The 17,364-nt window shown below is 43.0% G+C and overlaps 1 protein-coding gene across 10 annotated transcripts in view; it reads left to right on the top strand.

Annotated features, from left to right (window-relative positions):
• LOC109642129 (phosphatidylinositol-binding clathrin assembly protein) overlaps positions 1-17,271 on the top strand; it is a 64,915-nt gene extending 47,644 nt beyond the window's left edge. For 6 of the 10 annotated variants that reach the window (XM_069519197.1, XM_020106807.2, XM_020106809.2 and 3 more), the window contains 7 exons: positions 5,932-6,066; positions 6,329-6,359; positions 6,647-6,779; positions 8,044-8,067; positions 11,191-11,247; positions 11,473-11,589; positions 12,158-17,271. In XM_069519197.1, the coding sequence (XP_069375298.1) occupies positions 5,932-6,066; positions 6,329-6,359; positions 6,647-6,779; positions 8,044-8,067; positions 11,191-11,247; positions 11,473-11,589; positions 12,158-12,172 (512 nt within the window). In that variant the 3' untranslated portion in view covers positions 12,173-17,271. The remainder of the gene's footprint in view (positions 1-5,931; positions 6,067-6,328; positions 6,360-6,646; positions 6,780-8,043; positions 8,068-11,190; positions 11,248-11,472; positions 11,590-12,157) is intronic. The other 4 variants (XM_069519200.1, XM_020106808.2, XM_069519199.1 and 1 more) reach the window with 1 other exon arrangement.
• The last annotated feature ends 93 nt before the right edge of the window (positions 17,272-17,364 follow it).

Genomic DNA, 17,364 nt, shown 5'->3' with positions numbered 1-17,364 from the left:
TCTGGGAAAAGTCGTTAAATCATGAGATCTGATGAATTACCGTCACGTTATTGTTAAAGTTAGTGTTACTAGATTCAGGGAAGTTGTGCGTCCAAGATTCAGGTTTTTCTATTAATGGTTCAGTGCGTAAGATTCAGGTGAAAGGATCTACTGGCAGAAATTAAATATAAAATAATCCTATTGATGTTTTCACGAGTGTTTCGTCCTGGGTGTGGTGAGAGGCACTCCGCTGCACCACGACACTTCGCCACTAGATGTCACTAAATTCTACACACTGAACCAAATTCGACAACGCACTTCCTTGGACCATTAACGATAACGCTTGTTATCTTATTCTCAAGGTATTCGTTCCAAATCAACAATTAGCCCGATTAGTTGAATGCAAATGTAAATCAGTATCTTTTGTGTTCCAGTAAATCTTTCCGGAGCCTCGGGTTCGGATTCTTCTGCGATGCTCGGCAGTAGCAGTGGGAGGCTCGTGGCTCCGGTGTGCAGTTTGTCTCAAGCTTTAGTCAGACTAACTCCTTCCTATTAATAGAGCTACAAACCACCAGTACACCATCTGGGCCACTGGCAGCATCTCACAAAAAAATCCCCAGCATGTGTGTAGCTACTGTATCTGTGTGTGTGTGTGTGTGTGTGTGTGTCCACGTGTCTCTATATTTGTTAAGTGTTTGTATCCCTGTGTGTGTGTGTGTGTGTGTGTGTGTGTGTCTGTATATTTGTTAAGTGTTTGTATCCCTGTGTGTGTGTGTGTGTGTGTGTGTGTGTGTGTGTGTGTGTGTGTGTGTGTGTGTGTGTGTGTGTGTGTGTGTGTGTGTGCGTCCACGTCTGTGTCTGTTCGCTCGTCATCTGTCATTGTCCCATCTGTCTGCTTCTGCTCGTTTTGTTTTGTTGTTGTTGTTCACACCGTCCCTCACCCCCCCCCCCTCCTCCCTCCATTTATTTCATCTCTCGCTCGGTTTTTGCCTCATCGTCTCCCCATCACACTTCACAAGGCAAGAATCACCCAGGCAACTCCTTTCCATCTGCTCTCCTCCTCCTCCTCCTCCTCCTCCTCCTTTTCTCTCTGCTTCTTTACATTTACAAATGAAGAGCTGTGTCTCCGTCTCCTCCGCAGAGTGCATCGTCTTTATCTGAATTTTCGGTTTTTGTGTACAGTAAGCTGGAGGCGTTGTTGTAGAGATCACGTTGTTGTGAATAGCAGTGCACAGTGTTAAAGCTTGTGTGTTTGTGCTTTCTTAACTCTGTATTTTCATTTCCCATCATTAATGTCTGTCTTCTGTTTACTTTGACAGTCGCTGCAATTATTTTTCTCCCTGTTTTTCTTTGCGGACTCTTCTTTGCTTTTATTTCCATTCACATTCGGCCTTTTGTGTTTAGTTATTATCTTTATTCTGAGCAAATGTTGTGTTTTGCTGCATTAGTTATTTGCTGTATCCTCCTCGAGAGGAATCCTATATTCTGATTCTTAGTTTGTTTCTTTAAAAAAAATCAGCTTTCACAATTTGCTAATATCATTATTTCTGCTGAGCAGTTAAAGTTGTCCTCCCTTCTGTGTCTGTGCTTATATCGATGCATCTTCATTCCATCGTATTAACCTCCTCAGTGTCTGTCTCTGTTCGTCTTTGTGTTAAAACAACCACAGCGCTTTAACTCGCACCTCTGATCTGTCTCTCACCTGCTCCCTCCCTTTGTTCACCGTGTATGTGAGGACATCTGTTCACGTCCCTTTCAGACACGTCACTAAAACGTGGTGAGGCGTCTTGAGCTGCTCAGACAGACGTGTTATGAGATAGTGGGAGAAAATTGAGATGTGTCATCCATCTTGATATTCAGACTTTGATATCCAACAAAAGAAACTCTGTCTGACAGCAACCACCCACTGGCTTTAAAACGAGATATTTTTTAAGCGGTGAATCGCCCACGTTATCATCGTAAACTGCATTTCTGCAGTTGAATTATAGAAAACTTGGCCGACTGATATTCAAATATAGGCCAAGATAACAATACTGATCACTTTCACTGATGACACCAGCAGAGTCACGCGCTCGGTGTCTGCAATCGGTTTTAGATTATTCAAACTTTTCTCAATTCCTCTCACAACTTAGCTGCAAGTCGCAGATTTCTTCCTTCCACCGTGTTGGAATTGAACCCTTGACATGGATTTACTTCCTTCACTTTGATCTGCAACTCAGCGGACTGTCAAATCCATCGCTGAAACACCTAAACTAACACTGGTAGCGTTATCCTCCCACATCAGTGCGTCCGGCTCAGCGTTCGCTTCATCACCTCCACTTCTTCCCCCCCCTTCCACCCTCCGTCTCCCACCATCCGTTCTCCTCCCGTCGCTGCCCCGTGGTGTGTGTGATGCACTGAGACGGCTTGTTTCACTCTGTTTCTTTTTTCTTTTTTTTGTTTCTCCGACACCCCAACCCCCCCCCCCCCCCTTTTATCTCCGCCTCTCTTCTCTTGCTCGCTCGGTTCAATTCACTGGTCTTTACTGACACGGAGCTCGAAGAAACAAAAAAAAAAAAATCTCCCACGTTGCCAAAGTGTTTTATCTCCGTGACAACAATAATGGAAATGCCGACAGTGGGAGAGAAATTAGAGTCGGGAGAATTAAAAAGATAGAGGACCAAACCATGTTTCTTTCTCCCGCTGCTTTCTTCATTTGCCCCTCCTCTTTCTTCTCTCTCCAACTTTCCTCTTCCTCTCTGTTCTACTTCTTTCCGTCTGTGTGTGCTTCCCCCTCTCTTTTTCTCATCTGCTAAGCTTGCAGGAAAAGTGTTTTCTGAATCTCTTGTGTCAGCACCACTGTCAGACCAACACACCGCTTCCTAACTAAATATTATTCCTGCCTCTTTTTTTCCACCCTCCTTTGCCTTTCTTTATTTTCCCTCTTCTCCTCCTCTGGTTTTTGCAGAGATCCACGTACATTTGCAGCAGTTTTCTCTCATTCATATCTTCTTCTCTCTTTGCTCCTGTCTTTTCTTTGTTTACACTTCCTTTCTGCAGGTATTGATTTTTTTTTTTTCTTTATGGAGAACAGCGTGGGTTCGGCTCGGACCACAATTTTCTGTGCAAGCCCGAGAGAAATCTAACCGAGCCAGTGTCAGCATTAATGTTTGCTCATATGAAAACTTTCATCATAAAAGATTTACCATTTATGTTTATATTTTACTTTGGGGTTAATTTTTTCTTAATTTAAGATCTGTATGTTTGTTTTCTTCTTATTTCTAGTTATTTTGAACAGAGTTTAACTGTAAAATATCAATTACATTTCTGTTTCATGCATCAATCGTAGCATATATTGGCATTTTTAATATATATACTCTCAAATATCGGCCCTCAAAATAAACTCTCTAGTACGCACACACACAGACACACACAGTGATACCTAGCCATTAGCTGAATGAGTACTGACAACTTGTTAACAAAGTTGCTTACACACAAACACACACACACACAGGTAATTACTTGTCTACACCAGCCAGACATGGACAAACACAATCCCACACACATTCACACACACACACACACATGTTCAAAACTAATCACTGTTTAGAACGTGAACATGACAGCGACCAACACATAAATCACTCATCTGAAACAACTGCTGCAAGCTCCTGAGTCAGGGATTATAGCCTCCGCTGATGGGACGAGGCTGCTTTGTTTCAGTGAAGACAAAGAGCAGTGTTTCTGCTTTAAACAGGAATCTCTGTCAGTGTCGGAACACGCTAAAATAGGTCAGGAGGAATTAAATTAACAGAAAGGCAGGCCGTGAGATTCAGGTTCGAGTTAAGGAGGCACAGCTCAGCAGTACTCTGAGATTAAAACCTCTCAGCTCCGCTTCGTTGAAACAGTTAAAGTAGAAGTGGACATGTTGGAGAACTTTTATCAGGATGAGAGCTGAGGTCGGAACCTCAAGATCTTTATTTCTTAGCAAACGTGAAGTATCTACACATTGAAAGACAAATGTGTATCCCCATATAACATTGTCCGAGGATAATAAAGATCTTGTTCACTATAGTTACAGGATCTATAATGAGAAATATACACACTTGAGAAACGTCTGGTTTGATTTCTGAGCCATACATCACAAATCCTCATAACCATGAATTAAACGTTGTATTCATAACATCATTACTAAAAACCCGTCTGTGCCTCGAGTTCAGAGCGTTCTCATCGCAGCAGCTGTTATTTTATTCTTGTATATCTTATGTTTCACTTTATTTTCATTTTAATGATTCTACTTCCTGTCTTATTTGAGTTTGTCCTCTTGCCTCTGAAGCGCTTTGGTCCAACAACTTGTTTTAATTGTTCTTTATAAAATAAATTAAATTAAATCTTCATCACGCTCCACCGTCGTTTTTTTTGAGTGCAGGCGCGCTCCCGTGAACGCGGGCACAGTTTCTGTGGCAGGACACCTGGGGAGGTGCACGCCCACTCTGCGCAGGTGCGTCGTCACGTGGTTCATTAAAAGCACGTGCGTCCCTCCGCGTCACCAGGTGTTTCATTAGTGAGCCCCGTGTCTCCGTCGCGTGCTCGTCCTCTCGGTTCACCGCAGGACTCGACCAGGTGCGTACGGCTGCTCTCTCCGGTTAGCTCCCGGTTCCTTCTGCGTTGTTGTTCGGACATTGGCTTCACTTTTATTAGCTTTAGCCTTTTGGTTGTGTACATTATAGTTTGAGGTGGCTGCAAGGTAACTGTAGGCTAACGCTGCTGCTAGCTAACGTAGCTGCTAGCTAACTCTAGGCTAACTGCTAGCAGAGCCACGTGTTGCCGTCAGACGTTAAGTACACACGTGCTGATAATTTACATTAAATTCTCATTTCTTCCTCCGCACTGTCTCTTAATTAATCATCCACACGTGACCAATTTAAAAATGTCTATTTTACTACTTATGTTGTTGTTTCGTATTTAATTAAAAGAACTTTGAATTGCCTTCCTGTTGAAATGTGCATTATGAATTAACTTGTGTTGTCGTGGTTGGGGGTGCACCTTGGTACTCTGATACCTGTTCACCGGTTTGTTGGCTTGTTTGTCAGCGAGATCACACGAGATCAGTTTCCACTAAACTTGTTCGGAACGAACCCATTAAAACACTTTATGTAAGATTTTGACTCTTTTTGCCATTTGCTCTGATTTCTTACAGAATAATTTATGCGTCTTGCTTTAAGAACTGTGGCATAATTAGGGGACTGATGTTTATGAGTGTGTGATGTGGTGCAGCTTGATTGAATTTAACTTCTAATTACCTCTGCAGAGGTTTTCATATGTTTGTTTGTTGGCAGGATTGTGCAAAAAAAAAACCACCTACAGGAGAATTAACTGAAACGTAACATTGCAGGAGAGTGTTTTTCAACTATTATGCTGTTTTTCTCACGGAATCGTGGATTTCGATGAGAAAATCATGCGTCGTCAAGGGACTGATGTTTATGAGACATCCAGATCCAGTGAATTAAAATGTGGTGCGATGAGGGAACTCGGTGTCATAGTTGTCTAATGAAATGCTCCCTGCCCTCGGAGGCATGGCTCCGTTACAACTGCGACTAAGTGAGCTATCTGACGATTGCATCTGACATAAAATGAAATAAAACATTTGTGTAAAACCAGTCTCGTGTTTTTCTTTCACTGAATAAAGTTGCAATAAAACACATGATGAGCATTTTAACAAACGTGTGAACCTCTGCCTGCTGTGCCTCCTTGTTTCTGTCGTTGATTTGGTGGCTTTGTCTGCAACAATTCTATCAAATGTTTTCATAATTTGTCTTGTGAACGATACTCGGTGTGTATTCAATCAGATTTGCCTGCACTTCTTTCCTCTGTGTCTTGATGCTGCACTAACCTCCATGTCTGTATCCCTCTGTGTATCGTGCCCTAGTTTTTCCCGCTGTATTTACATGTTTGAGTGTATTTCTCCTCCAGGTTTCGATGCTCTCGGAGACTTGTTGAAGCCGACAATTCACGCACACACCGCACCTCCACCTCAAATGACCATCCATCCTGGAGGAAAGCTGCTAGCCAACGACCTCGACTCCTCTCTGGCCAACCTTGTGGGCAGTGAGTTTTCAGAAACATATGTTTTACTTGGTGGTAAAACTGTAGAGAAGCCGTTTTGCTTTCACGTGGCAGAAATGTGTCTTTATTGTTTTCTTTTTTTTTTAACAAGAAATAATCCAACATAACCATAACTAGCTCCTTCACAAAGACGTTGGATTAAAATCATCTTAATATTACACAGCAGTTTAAAAAGATAATATGAAACTCACTTCTCTCTTTAAATTATGACAACTGAATCCCTCTGGTTTCTGTCCCTCCTCAGATCTGCAGTTCGGTGGGACTCCAGCCAAGAAGTGAGTGTCCTGAGTTGTGATTCCTTTTTTTTTTTTTTAAATTGTTCTTTTGTTGTCCAGGTGGGAAGCTGTAGACGGTGGCAAAGCAAATACGCCTTCCTGCTGCACCCTCTCACTCTGTTGTCAAAGTGTTTAAATGGTCTCATGTGCTAAAGGCAGTTAAGTTTCTGAAATTCAGATAAAAACAGACGCTGCCAGGACTTGATTTTGATGTTTGAGTTGAAAATGAGAAACGTGACCCCCCCCCTGACCCCCTCGTTTTGTCGCCCTGCTCGTCCGTCTCCCAGGCCAGAGATGCAGTGGAGCCAGCCCGGAGAGAAGAAGCTGACGGGGGGGCAGAACTGGCAGAACAAGACCATGTCGACCACACAGTGGAGCCCTGCGCCCGTGGCCCCACAGCCCATGCCTGTACAACACGTGGTGAGGAGACAATGTCCTACAGCTTGAGAATGTCCCTGAAAGGGATTTAAATACATTTATAAATTAATATTAGACACCGATTGTCTCCAGTCTGTCTGGTCATGTGACCGATCACGTGTAAATGGACTTGACGCAGTGTCGTCAAGTCCATTTACACGATTACATTTACACGAACCAGAGCCGTGTTTGCAGATATTAACTCTTATTTTACAGAATAATCGCTGCAGCAAATGTTTATTTTCTTAATTCAAGTTCAGTATATTTGGGTATTTGTTTAGTTTTTTTTAAATAATTGTTATTTGTATTTACACTGTTAAATATCAAGCCTCCATTACAATTCTGACAATAATGGAAACTTCCTAATACAAAAAAAAATTAAAAAAATTAAATCTAGAACTGTTTAATCGACACACACACACACACACACTGAATGAGCTGTGTGCATGGGAGTATTTGTAACTTGTGTATAGATGAAAGTTTAGTGTAGATATGATGCTGTGTGTGTGTGTCGTTTGTTGCTGACGAGGACAAACTGTCACTAACCCTCTTCTTCCTTTCTTTCTCCAATATCTGTCATTTTCTCTTTTTTCTGTCTCTCCTTCTCCTATTGGTCTGCTCCTTTCTTTCTTCCCTCACCACCATCACGCCGTCTGTCACCTCCTCTAATCTCTCATTCCTGTCCCGCTCGTCCACCTCATGTTTTGCACTGTCATCCACTCGTCTTCCTTCCCGTCTTCGCTCGTGTTCCTGTTTTATTGCGACTTGTGTTTTGCATTGTCATCTCCTCCGTCCTGTTTTCACTACACTGCCCTTGACATCTGCACGTCCCTGTTGTGACCCCTCGTCTATTGTTCTCTCTTTCTGTTGCGTTTGCATCCTCCTGTTCTCTTTTTGCCTACGTTTTGTCTTTCTACCTTTCGGTTTTACTTTTTCACATTTTTCACTCATTCATATACCTTTTCTCTTCTTCTTCATCTTTCCCTTTATATTCCAAACCCGTTTCCTTTCTCTGACATCGACCTCCCTTATTTCCTTCTCTAACTCTTTCTGTCGCCCTCCTACCTTCTCTCTGTCTCTATCTCGTCATGCTCTCTTTCTTTGCCTCCCTCTTTCATCATCTCACACTCATTTTCATCACCTCGCGCTCATCTTCTTGGGTTCTCTTTAACTCTCGCCCTGTCGCTAACTCTCCTCGTCCTCCTTTCTCTTTCTCTTGCTCTCTCTCTCTGTCTTTTGTCTTTTTCCCTGTTGCGTCCTGATGCAGAATGGAATGTTCTATACTAGTTATGTAAGTACTTATCCCTGTTCAGTCTTAACGACCTGCTAAATACCTTCTTTTATGTGCTTCTATCCTTCTCCTGCCAACTTCCTCTTCATCCCTCTCTGTCACCTTATTTCTTTTAATTGAATTCCTTGAAGAAAAATGTCACAAAAAGACATCACCTCTGTTTTTCAGGCATCGTGTTCTGCACTGGTTAAATAAGAGCTGATTCCAGGAAGTCAGTGTTGTCTCTTCTCGTCTGTACCTTCCCGTCCCGTGCGTCTCTCCTCTCAGACTCTATTTGAAAGATCGATTTCAATTTATTTGTTTAAACCAACAAAACCTTAAAGGCTGGATTTAAAAATCTTACAAAGCCTGGAAACCTGTGATATTGAACAGTTGTGTTCACATCTATGTATGAAATGTTTGAGTTGAAGGGTTGACGCACTATTTACTCAAGAGTCTTATGGGTTGGCTTTGACCAGTAATGTTCTGATTGGCCGGCTGGTCCTCTCTGTTGTGATTGGTCCACGGCTTCCAGTGCGTGCAGTAAACGCTCAAAGTGCATTATGTAAAATTTGATGTCATGTGACGACTGTTTTTATGGGACTGTAGAACATTGTCAGCCTTTTGTCAAACGTCAGCGTGTGCTAATGGATCAAACGGGTCAAGATCTTGTTTCCAGACGTTTGAAACTTCTGCCTTTTGGGGATAAATTCAAAAAGCACGATGCAAATAATGTGGCAGTTAAGTCTTAGCATTCTGTGGTCTGCGGGGAACTGAATTCATGTTGCTTGGAGACAGAAATTATTAATGTTCTCATGTTTGTCCCGAAGAAATAAACTCTTGACTGTTGTAAAAGTCTAAAAGCAGCAGACGCCACCTGTTTACACAATAAACAAGTTATAGCAGTGCATCACAGGTAGCAGAGCGGCTTATGATGCATCACCGGCATAAATAAAAACCATATCTGAGGTTCTCACGGCACAGTGAGGTTGTGACGTTCTCCGCTCGCTTGATACTTAAAATGCCAGTGGGAAATCCTGCAAAGCTTTTCACTTTCTTATCCTTCACTTGCACGTGCAGGTCGTTTCAGGTCAGTTGTCTGACTTTAAAGATGGAAAAAAAGAAAGTGGCCTTAAGAGGCAGATGGCAAAGGGAGTTGCAAAAGTTCAGCTCTGAATCGCTAAAACCCAGAATGAACTATGTTTAAAAAAAACTATAGAGAGAAAGGAAAGGAAAAAATAAAAAGACTGATACAGACCAAAGCAGGTGAATGTTAAAGCTGGACTGACACTGACGGAGGTGTAGCGCTGCATTAATGTCACCACACCTGCCGCGGTTTTCTCCCAGACATCACCTTGTCAATCTTCTAAATTAACGTGGAACGATGCCCGCTGTCATTTTTTGCACAGGTTCAAAAATGCTCAGTTTAAGTGGAGCGGCGATGCTCGGGTGCAGGTGGGAATCATTTCTCGCCTCTGCGGCAGCTGCTCTGAGAGTTAACACTGAATTCAGAAGCTTCTCCCTGGAGGCTGGGATTAAAAGCAGAAACCCGATCCGTCGTATTGATTTCCCCCAGAGATCAGTTCAATAGGACGACTGACTCAACAGGAAATATTTTTCTTGAAATAGCCCCTGACCGATTTATAGATTGGTTGATGACAATTGTCTGACGTGAGACATTCTGACATATTAAGTTAAGAAAGCAGATTCAGAATGGTAAACAAAAGTGAATAAAGTCAGAGGTGTGCAGCGAATGAGAAAGTTCCCGTCTAGTTCATCCTGTTAAACCAAACTTAAGATCCTTCAACAACCTAAAGCAGAAAACCTCAAACCCTTAATCCGACTGTAACAGTACATGACACAGTATTCACAGCCAAGGGACCAAATTCAATGTTTCCCTTTTCCCACGACTGACGAGGATAACAGCAGTTTTGTTTACAGACAAATCCAACAATGATAAAATACAGTTTACACTCTTTATGAAGATCCACCACCGTGACCTGCCGCTTCTTACAAACATTCATTACCATGTCGTCGCGTAAGTAGCAGGTAAAATGTGACGTCAACACAAAACCAATGACGATGATGTTCAGTGGAAACTTAAGGACCCGTTGTGTATTACGTACAAGTTTTCTGTACTCCTCAACTTCTTTGTCCAGCAGAGTGGAAGTACTCACGCACTCTTTGATTGAAGCGTTTTATAAAGTCGTGTGTTAAGTCGTGTTCACGATGATGGATTAGGTCCGTGAAGGCAGCAGCATGTTTCTGCAAGCTGCTTTTAATGAGGTTTTCAAAAAATAGTGGGAAACTTGCGACAGAACAGTCTGAACTTGTGACTGCAGCAAATACTGCACATGTTGGGGGGGAGGGGGGGAATCATGCTGGGTTTTATCTTGTAATGCGCAGATGCTTGCAGGTATTCACCACTGGGGAAAAAATGCAGATTCTCATTTGTTGGTTTTTTTCAGAGGTTGTCACAGGGCCTGTAACTCTGCTGTGAAGTTACCGCCGTCTTTAGATAACTCGTCTGACATCTGTTTATCTTAACACTCGTTGTATATACTTTAGTTTTCGCCGTGCATCTTCACGTCTCATCTTGTAAAGGGTTTTTCCTCCTGAGACGTCGTCCGACATGATGCTTTAACGTACCGCGGACGCATAAATATCGAATTTGTCGAGCAGGAATCAGCGGCATCGACGCAGACGTGGGTTGTAAACGACGGCAAATTGCCCGTCGGGTTGAGTTTGAGGCCCGTTCAGCTGGAGTGTGTTCGATTTGTGAAGTGAGGAGGGCAGGGCTAAACGCTGTCCTATTGAGCCGCCCCTGTTAAAGCGCCAGTAATGATTGCTCCCAGTAGGATTCCACTAAGTACCTCTGCTGCATGCTGGGTTGTTGTGCTCCTACTGTGCACACACTTTATCAGCATCGAATATATTCTCCTTGCACTTACAGTACAGACGGGTGTGCTTTAGTTATTGTGTTCAGCGAGACAATGGGGACGGAGGAGATGTCAGTCAGAAATAAAGACACTCTAATTGTGAGTTGATTTCTGAGTTGTTGTGACTCAGGTGAGGTTTCTGTCGTGCTGGCAGCCACCGCTGCTTTTTCCACCTGCTTAAAGTAGATTTGTGCTTATTCTCCAGGCTCCGGCTCCCATGGCTTTCCCCATGACCACACCGCAAGTGCCTGTGTATGGAATGGTGAGTGTGTGCAGGACTTTTTATTGTTATTGTTTGTTTTTTTTAGGGTGAAAACATGTTTTCAAAGCAACAATCCAAAAGATTTTCAGTTTAAAAAGCATCAAATCAACGCACACGATCACCGTGAACACAAGAGACCAAACCTCCATTTGACTTGCTCGGTTCTTTCTTGTTTTCTTTCCCCTCCATCGTTCTCCACCTCCGCTTCTTCCCCTCTTTCTCTAGGTCCCTCCCCAGATGGGTCAGATGGGCGGGGTACCAGTGATGGCTCCTCAGCAAATGATGTACAACCAGCCTGTTCTCAGACCCACCAACCCCTTCGCACCCATGCCCGGAGCCCAGGTGATTTTTAAAAACGTCCCACAGTAAATCCATCACTTTAAACTAAATCAAAGACGAAGCACAAAACTGATTATTTAAAAACAACCTGTATTTATGTGATTATCGCAAATACCAAAAGGATCACGTTGATTTTTAATAAATTATAATAAAAAATAAGGTGCTGTTATAAAATAGCAGCTTAAATCAGCACACAGTTTCCGAGGGATTAACATTTACACCTGTTGCAATAAAGTGTTTTCACTGGTCATTTTAAACAGTTGTGTTACTTTGGTCTGTTATTTCATTTCAGTGTTTGTACCCAGTAGGTCCTGTTCATTACGTGAAGCTTCAGCAGGTCAGGGATAAGTTTCAACCTCAGAAAAGAGTAGCACAGATGTCTTGGCTTCATGTTTGTACAAAGGAAGTTGTCTTCTACTTGTGGTCCTTCTTTATTTTACGTCTGTCTCACTGCCGTGCTTTACAACATGTGGAAGTCCTGCTCTTCTGACTTCCAGGCAAAGTGGTTTTCAATAAATTATGTTTGTTGAAATGATCCAAACAAACATTTTCTCTCTCTCTGTCGTCTCAGATGCAGTTTATGTAATCCAGTCGGGGGGGAAAGCAGAGTGCCAAAAGCGACAAACAAACAGCAGAAGAAAACACAGGAGAGGAACGATCAGACGGACGGAGGAATGATTTGATCAAGTAAAAATGACTAAGACGACAAGAACCGACACCAAAAAACGAGGTGGACAGAGGTGGAGATGACCCAATGGAGGGGGGGTGGTGGTGAGGGGCGATGTAGTGTCATCCTGGATGGTCTTTGTCTGAAACAACTCCCTGTGTGTGTGTGTGTGTGTGTGTGTGTGTGTGTTGTTAGCTTCTTCCTGTTGTCTGATTTAAATCGATGGAGTGATGCTTTAGAAGAGGGAATATAGACGAGAGAGAAAGACGTGAGGAAAGACGGAGGAGAGAAGAAGAGGACAGAGGGAACCCGACCTCTGGTTTTCAGTCAGACGTTGTTTATACGTCTGACTGCTGTGAAAGTCTCTGCTGCAGAATTAGCTTTATTTCACACTGGTGCTATTTCTTCTTCTCTGGGTTACTGCCCGCCTGCAACGGCAACTCGCGAGCATTTAAGAGAGGACGAGTTAATTTAGTGTGAGTGCGGAGGTGTGGTGTGTTGTATGTTTGTGCACAGCAGTTGTTTCAGACGATGCCCTCACAACCGACCTCCGTTCCCTCCCTCGTTGTCCGACTGCGTCCACGACTGTCCAATCAGCGAGAGTCTTCTGGTGTGTTTCCTGTACTTTTCTGCTCCGTTGGGATATCTTAGTATTTTTTGATCTCTTTTCTCCTGCAACCTCTCCTGAATGTTATCGGGGCTTGTACAGCAATTTGTTGAATCATTTTGTTAATAGTAGTTGAGTGTTTGCTGTTATGGGTTTTTAAGCTAAAGTCTTTGTTGCTCATGCTGCATCGTTTTCTTCTCTTAAAGCCACAGATACACACGGAGAGGCGGGAGTTAGCGGAGACGACATGCTAGTGCGGCACAGAGTTGTCGAGAGCCAAAAATTGTTGCAAATGTGTTTATCAGAAAAAAGACCTCGTCACACCGGAAAGTAGCGAGTAAACACTTGGATCTATGTTAATGTGTTTCCATGTCGGAGCTATTGTACCTAATGAGCTAACCGCTAACAACACAAGCCAGTCAGGAACTTATGATAGCTAGCTTATGACTGATCTTCAATGTTTCTATGTGAAACATACAGACTATTTAAGCTGTTGAGCTAACAGCTAACTCAATAGCCAGCCAGGGACCGTGTGAGCTACAGTTAATGTTAAAGTGTTCTTCTGAGATTAAGATATTCAAATTATTGTAGCTGTTGAGCTAACAGCTAGACAGCCAAGAACAATTATTGACAGTTTATCCAAAACATTTTTGTCGATTGTTTTATAAAACACGGCTAACAAGCTACGATAGCTTCCTTTCATTTTCACCTCGATGTCTGCACAGGCATTGGTCAAAAGCAAAAATCGATCTTGAACATTTCCTTCCCCTTGTGAGTAAATTCACACGATGGAACCTTTAGCTCGTTAACTTTGAACGTTTTGGCTAAAATGGAGGAAACTTCTACTTTTGTCGTACTAGCATCATTAGCCCGTTAGCACCTTGATGATCTGTGTGTATCTGTTTTTCTGGTCTTCATCAGATCGCCAAGCAGAATCAAACATCGAGGGGGTTTCTAAAATAAGATCTTTTTCATTCGGACCGCCCCGGTGACAGAACCACGCAATGTGCCAATGATTGTTGCCCGCAGCACTGAGTGAGTTCAACGTTACTGAATCAAGTAGAAATCACTTTAAATTGCACTGAATCAAAGTGAGACTCTTCTCGTGCGACGAGTTCTGCGCCGAGAGCCAAACACGGAACGTTTGGCACAAACCTCGCTCCGTCGGTCCGGGAAATTCGGGGGGTTTTAATTCGACTTGTGGTCATTCTTCAGCCAAAGCTTACATCGCCACGAGTTTGACTGTTGGTGTATTTGGATTTTATGTGTCCATGTGTATGCTAACACATTTATATGTATGTTTTCCATTGAGGGCTATTTCCGAGGGTCAAATTTTGAGCCTGCGAGTTTGACATGAAATGTGCTCGTTTCGTTTTTGTAAAATCTAATTTTGTTGCAAAATGCACATGCGAAAATTTTGCACTGAAGTGACTATCCTGCCGTAGTAGACCTGTCGCCAGATCTGGCATGGAAACGTTGAGAGATTTGTAAAGATAGTTTGGGGTTTTACAATAACAAGTTTGTCTAATCTACCAGCCACATTGGCGAGTAACTAAAAAAAAGTTATTTTCCTGCCATTTTACCAATGAACTTGAAACTGTTTGTACTCCCATCCCCGGTCCAGCGTCTACATCCCAACCATCAGTGATAGTCCAGTCGCATCGTATCTCGCTTCAGTCTCCACTCTGTCTAGTTGGTCTCTAGAATGATTTCTTTCAGTCTGGTTCTTCAGTGTTCGATGTGTAGATATGTAAAAACTAAAAACAAAAAAAAAAAAACCCAGTAATAATAACCAGTTTCTGTCTCGATCGTCAGCACTCACCCATCACTGTTGGATAGATATTGCTCTTGTCGCGGTCTTGTGTTAGCTTAGCCTCTCGTCATAGTGTAGAAGACCTCCTGCTGTAGCTTTCCCACCTCGTCCCTGCCAGTGTCTCGTAACTATAGCTCTTATCTCTCTTGGTGTCTCTGTCTTTTAGGTGTAGATTAAACCTGTCGGAGGCTCGTTGGCTCAGGCTTTATGGTTCGCTTTCCTCTAGCTTTAAGTGCGCTCTTTCTTCTGGCTTTTAGCATCACTCCAGTGTCCGTTAGGTGAGATCCTCGTCTTGTTTTCTTTTCTCTTTCCCGTCTGGACAACAACTTGTACTCGTTGTGAAAGTCAGCAGCCAACAAACTGTTTCTGATTGGACTGTTGAATCCCAAATGGAGAGTGGCGCAAGTAAAGTAAAGTTCAGCCGTGTTTGGAAATGAGCTTTGGCTAAATGCTAACAGATCTGAAGCTCGAGTGGCAACTGAACTAGTGGTCACGTGGACCCTCTTTGCCCGTCGCCACGTCTTTCCGACCAAACTGTTCAAATAACTTTGATAGATGAACAAAATCTCACGTCCTGTTCGACTGGAACTCTGCCTCTGCACACGGACAAGTGTTTACCGCAGTCGTGTCGTGTAGCGGCGGACAAACAAGCTGGTGGTGGATCCAACATCATTTGGAAGAATCACAATTCCAGCTGTAGAGGGGAAACTGCTTCTTTTAGTTTTCATGTCAACATGAACTCCCTCCGACACAGTTTGTCCCAAACTTTTAGAGTCGAAAGCCTCCGAAGCTCCAGGGTCTGAAATAAAAACACCTTTTTGTTCAGGCTCCACGTCGGGCGCCTGCAAAACTATTCAATTGATGCTTTTTGTCTCCTGGTGGTTCTTGTGTTTTATGGGACATTTGTCTTTCTGTCTCTAATCCGATGTGATAAATTGTCGCATCAGGGAACGAAGCGGCTTTGATGCAAAATCAAGTCATTGAAGATCGGATCGTTTCTGATGTTTCATATCCTCAGAAAACAACAAACTCTTTTCTGAAGAGGTAAAATCTACTTTTTTCTCTTCCCCTCGGTCGGTTTCTTTTCTTTCTCTTTGTAAACCTTAATATTTCTCTGCATGGAATCCAGTCCTGCCTGTTGCTTCGAGGTTTGATTTGTCTTTGTGTCCCTCGTGGTTTCAAAGTTGTCGTATTCCTGTGTGCGATAGGCGGCGAAGAAGAGGAGACTCCCGTGGTTCTTTTTGTTTTATCTTCGTTACTGGCTCACGTCCTGAGCGTCGATGTAACTGCCAGTAATTAAAACAGCTTTATCACTTCGGTAATGGTCGTATCCAGGGGGTGTGGGGGGGTTTGGCCGAGCATGCAGGCTCCTCTTTCGGCAACTCCCTCCATTAAAATTCTCCCACTCTTCGTCTGGGAAGTCCCCCCAGCGCGACCGCCGTTCTCTGGGATTGCCCAACGACTCGGGCGGTGTAGGTCCGATCAGCCTCGTGGATGGTGTTCGGAAAGTTTCTCTCAACTTCAAACGCTGCTGCCACCTCTCTGCATTGTTGTAGCATGAATCCAGATGGAGACGGATACACTGATAAACCTTGATGTCATTTTAAAACGTTTGTTCTCTGCTGAGGCCAAACGCTCAGAGAGCGGACTCCCCTCTCTCGGGTCGGTGAGAGCATGGTTGTGTCGTTGTGGATGTTTGTTGTCCTTTTTCCAAAAAAAAGCATGATTTGACAGTGATGGTGATAAACTCCTCTTTTAGTCCCCGTTTTTCAGACGTCTCCCTAAAGAGCGAAATGGATCAGACTTTCTTGACCAGTCATTTTCCGTCCATGACAGTTTGAAGTGACTCTGACAGAAGGAGACAAACCTGTCGGTGTCTCTTCCCCCAGAAGAAGAAGTCACAGTTGTTCCTCGCAGCTCTTGTCCTCTGCTTGGGTTGTGGCGCCATCTGTGGGTCGCTGTGCAGAGCAGGAAGAGAAATGCAGGATTCAGAAATGAAACGTCAGAGAAGCTGTGACGCAGATAAAGTTCCTGGTTTTTTGTCGGTGTCAAAGATCTCTTGTGCACGTTCAGTTTTTCTACATCTGTGTTTTTTGGTAAGAAACCTCGGATTGCTGCCTCAATATTCTGTACATAGAGAAACTCACACAAACACGCAGCTTGAATACATACACTTATAATCCGCATTATTTTCATTTACTCTTTATTTTTCTGAACAGATATTAGTGTTCGTACGCAGTATATTGGTATGATTACTACTCGGTGGGGGCGGGTGAAACAGATGATGCAGATTTCGAGGGCAGCCGGAAATCAGGATCAGCCATTAATTCTCAAAGATGCCAAATGTTTTTGTTCTTGAGCAGAGTTCCACCTTTTAATCGGTTCCTCTCTCTCTCTCTTCTGTCTCCTCCCCCGTCTCTTTGTACATTTTTTTTCTATTTATTTAAAGCAGAATTATAGATTGTATCAAGCATGGAAAGGCTAACAAATGTTACAGTGGACAGAAATCACAGGCTTTTATTTTACAGCAGTATATTTGTTTATTCAAAGGATTTGTTTTCTCTTTTTTGGAAGAAATAAAGTCATTTTCCATTCCTACACCTGTTTTTGGAGTTTTTCTTGACGGTCGCTGGACGAACTCTGATCCCGACAAGTTTCTGCAAAACTGCAAAGAAAATCTACTGAACCTTA

Source organism: Paralichthys olivaceus, chromosome 22 (genome assembly GCF_024713975.1).
Source record: "Paralichthys olivaceus isolate ysfri-2021 chromosome 22, ASM2471397v2, whole genome shotgun sequence".
Taxonomy (NCBI): domain Eukaryota; kingdom Metazoa; phylum Chordata; class Actinopteri; order Pleuronectiformes; family Paralichthyidae; genus Paralichthys; species Paralichthys olivaceus.
This window is presented reverse-complemented; position numbering and strand designations above follow the sequence as displayed.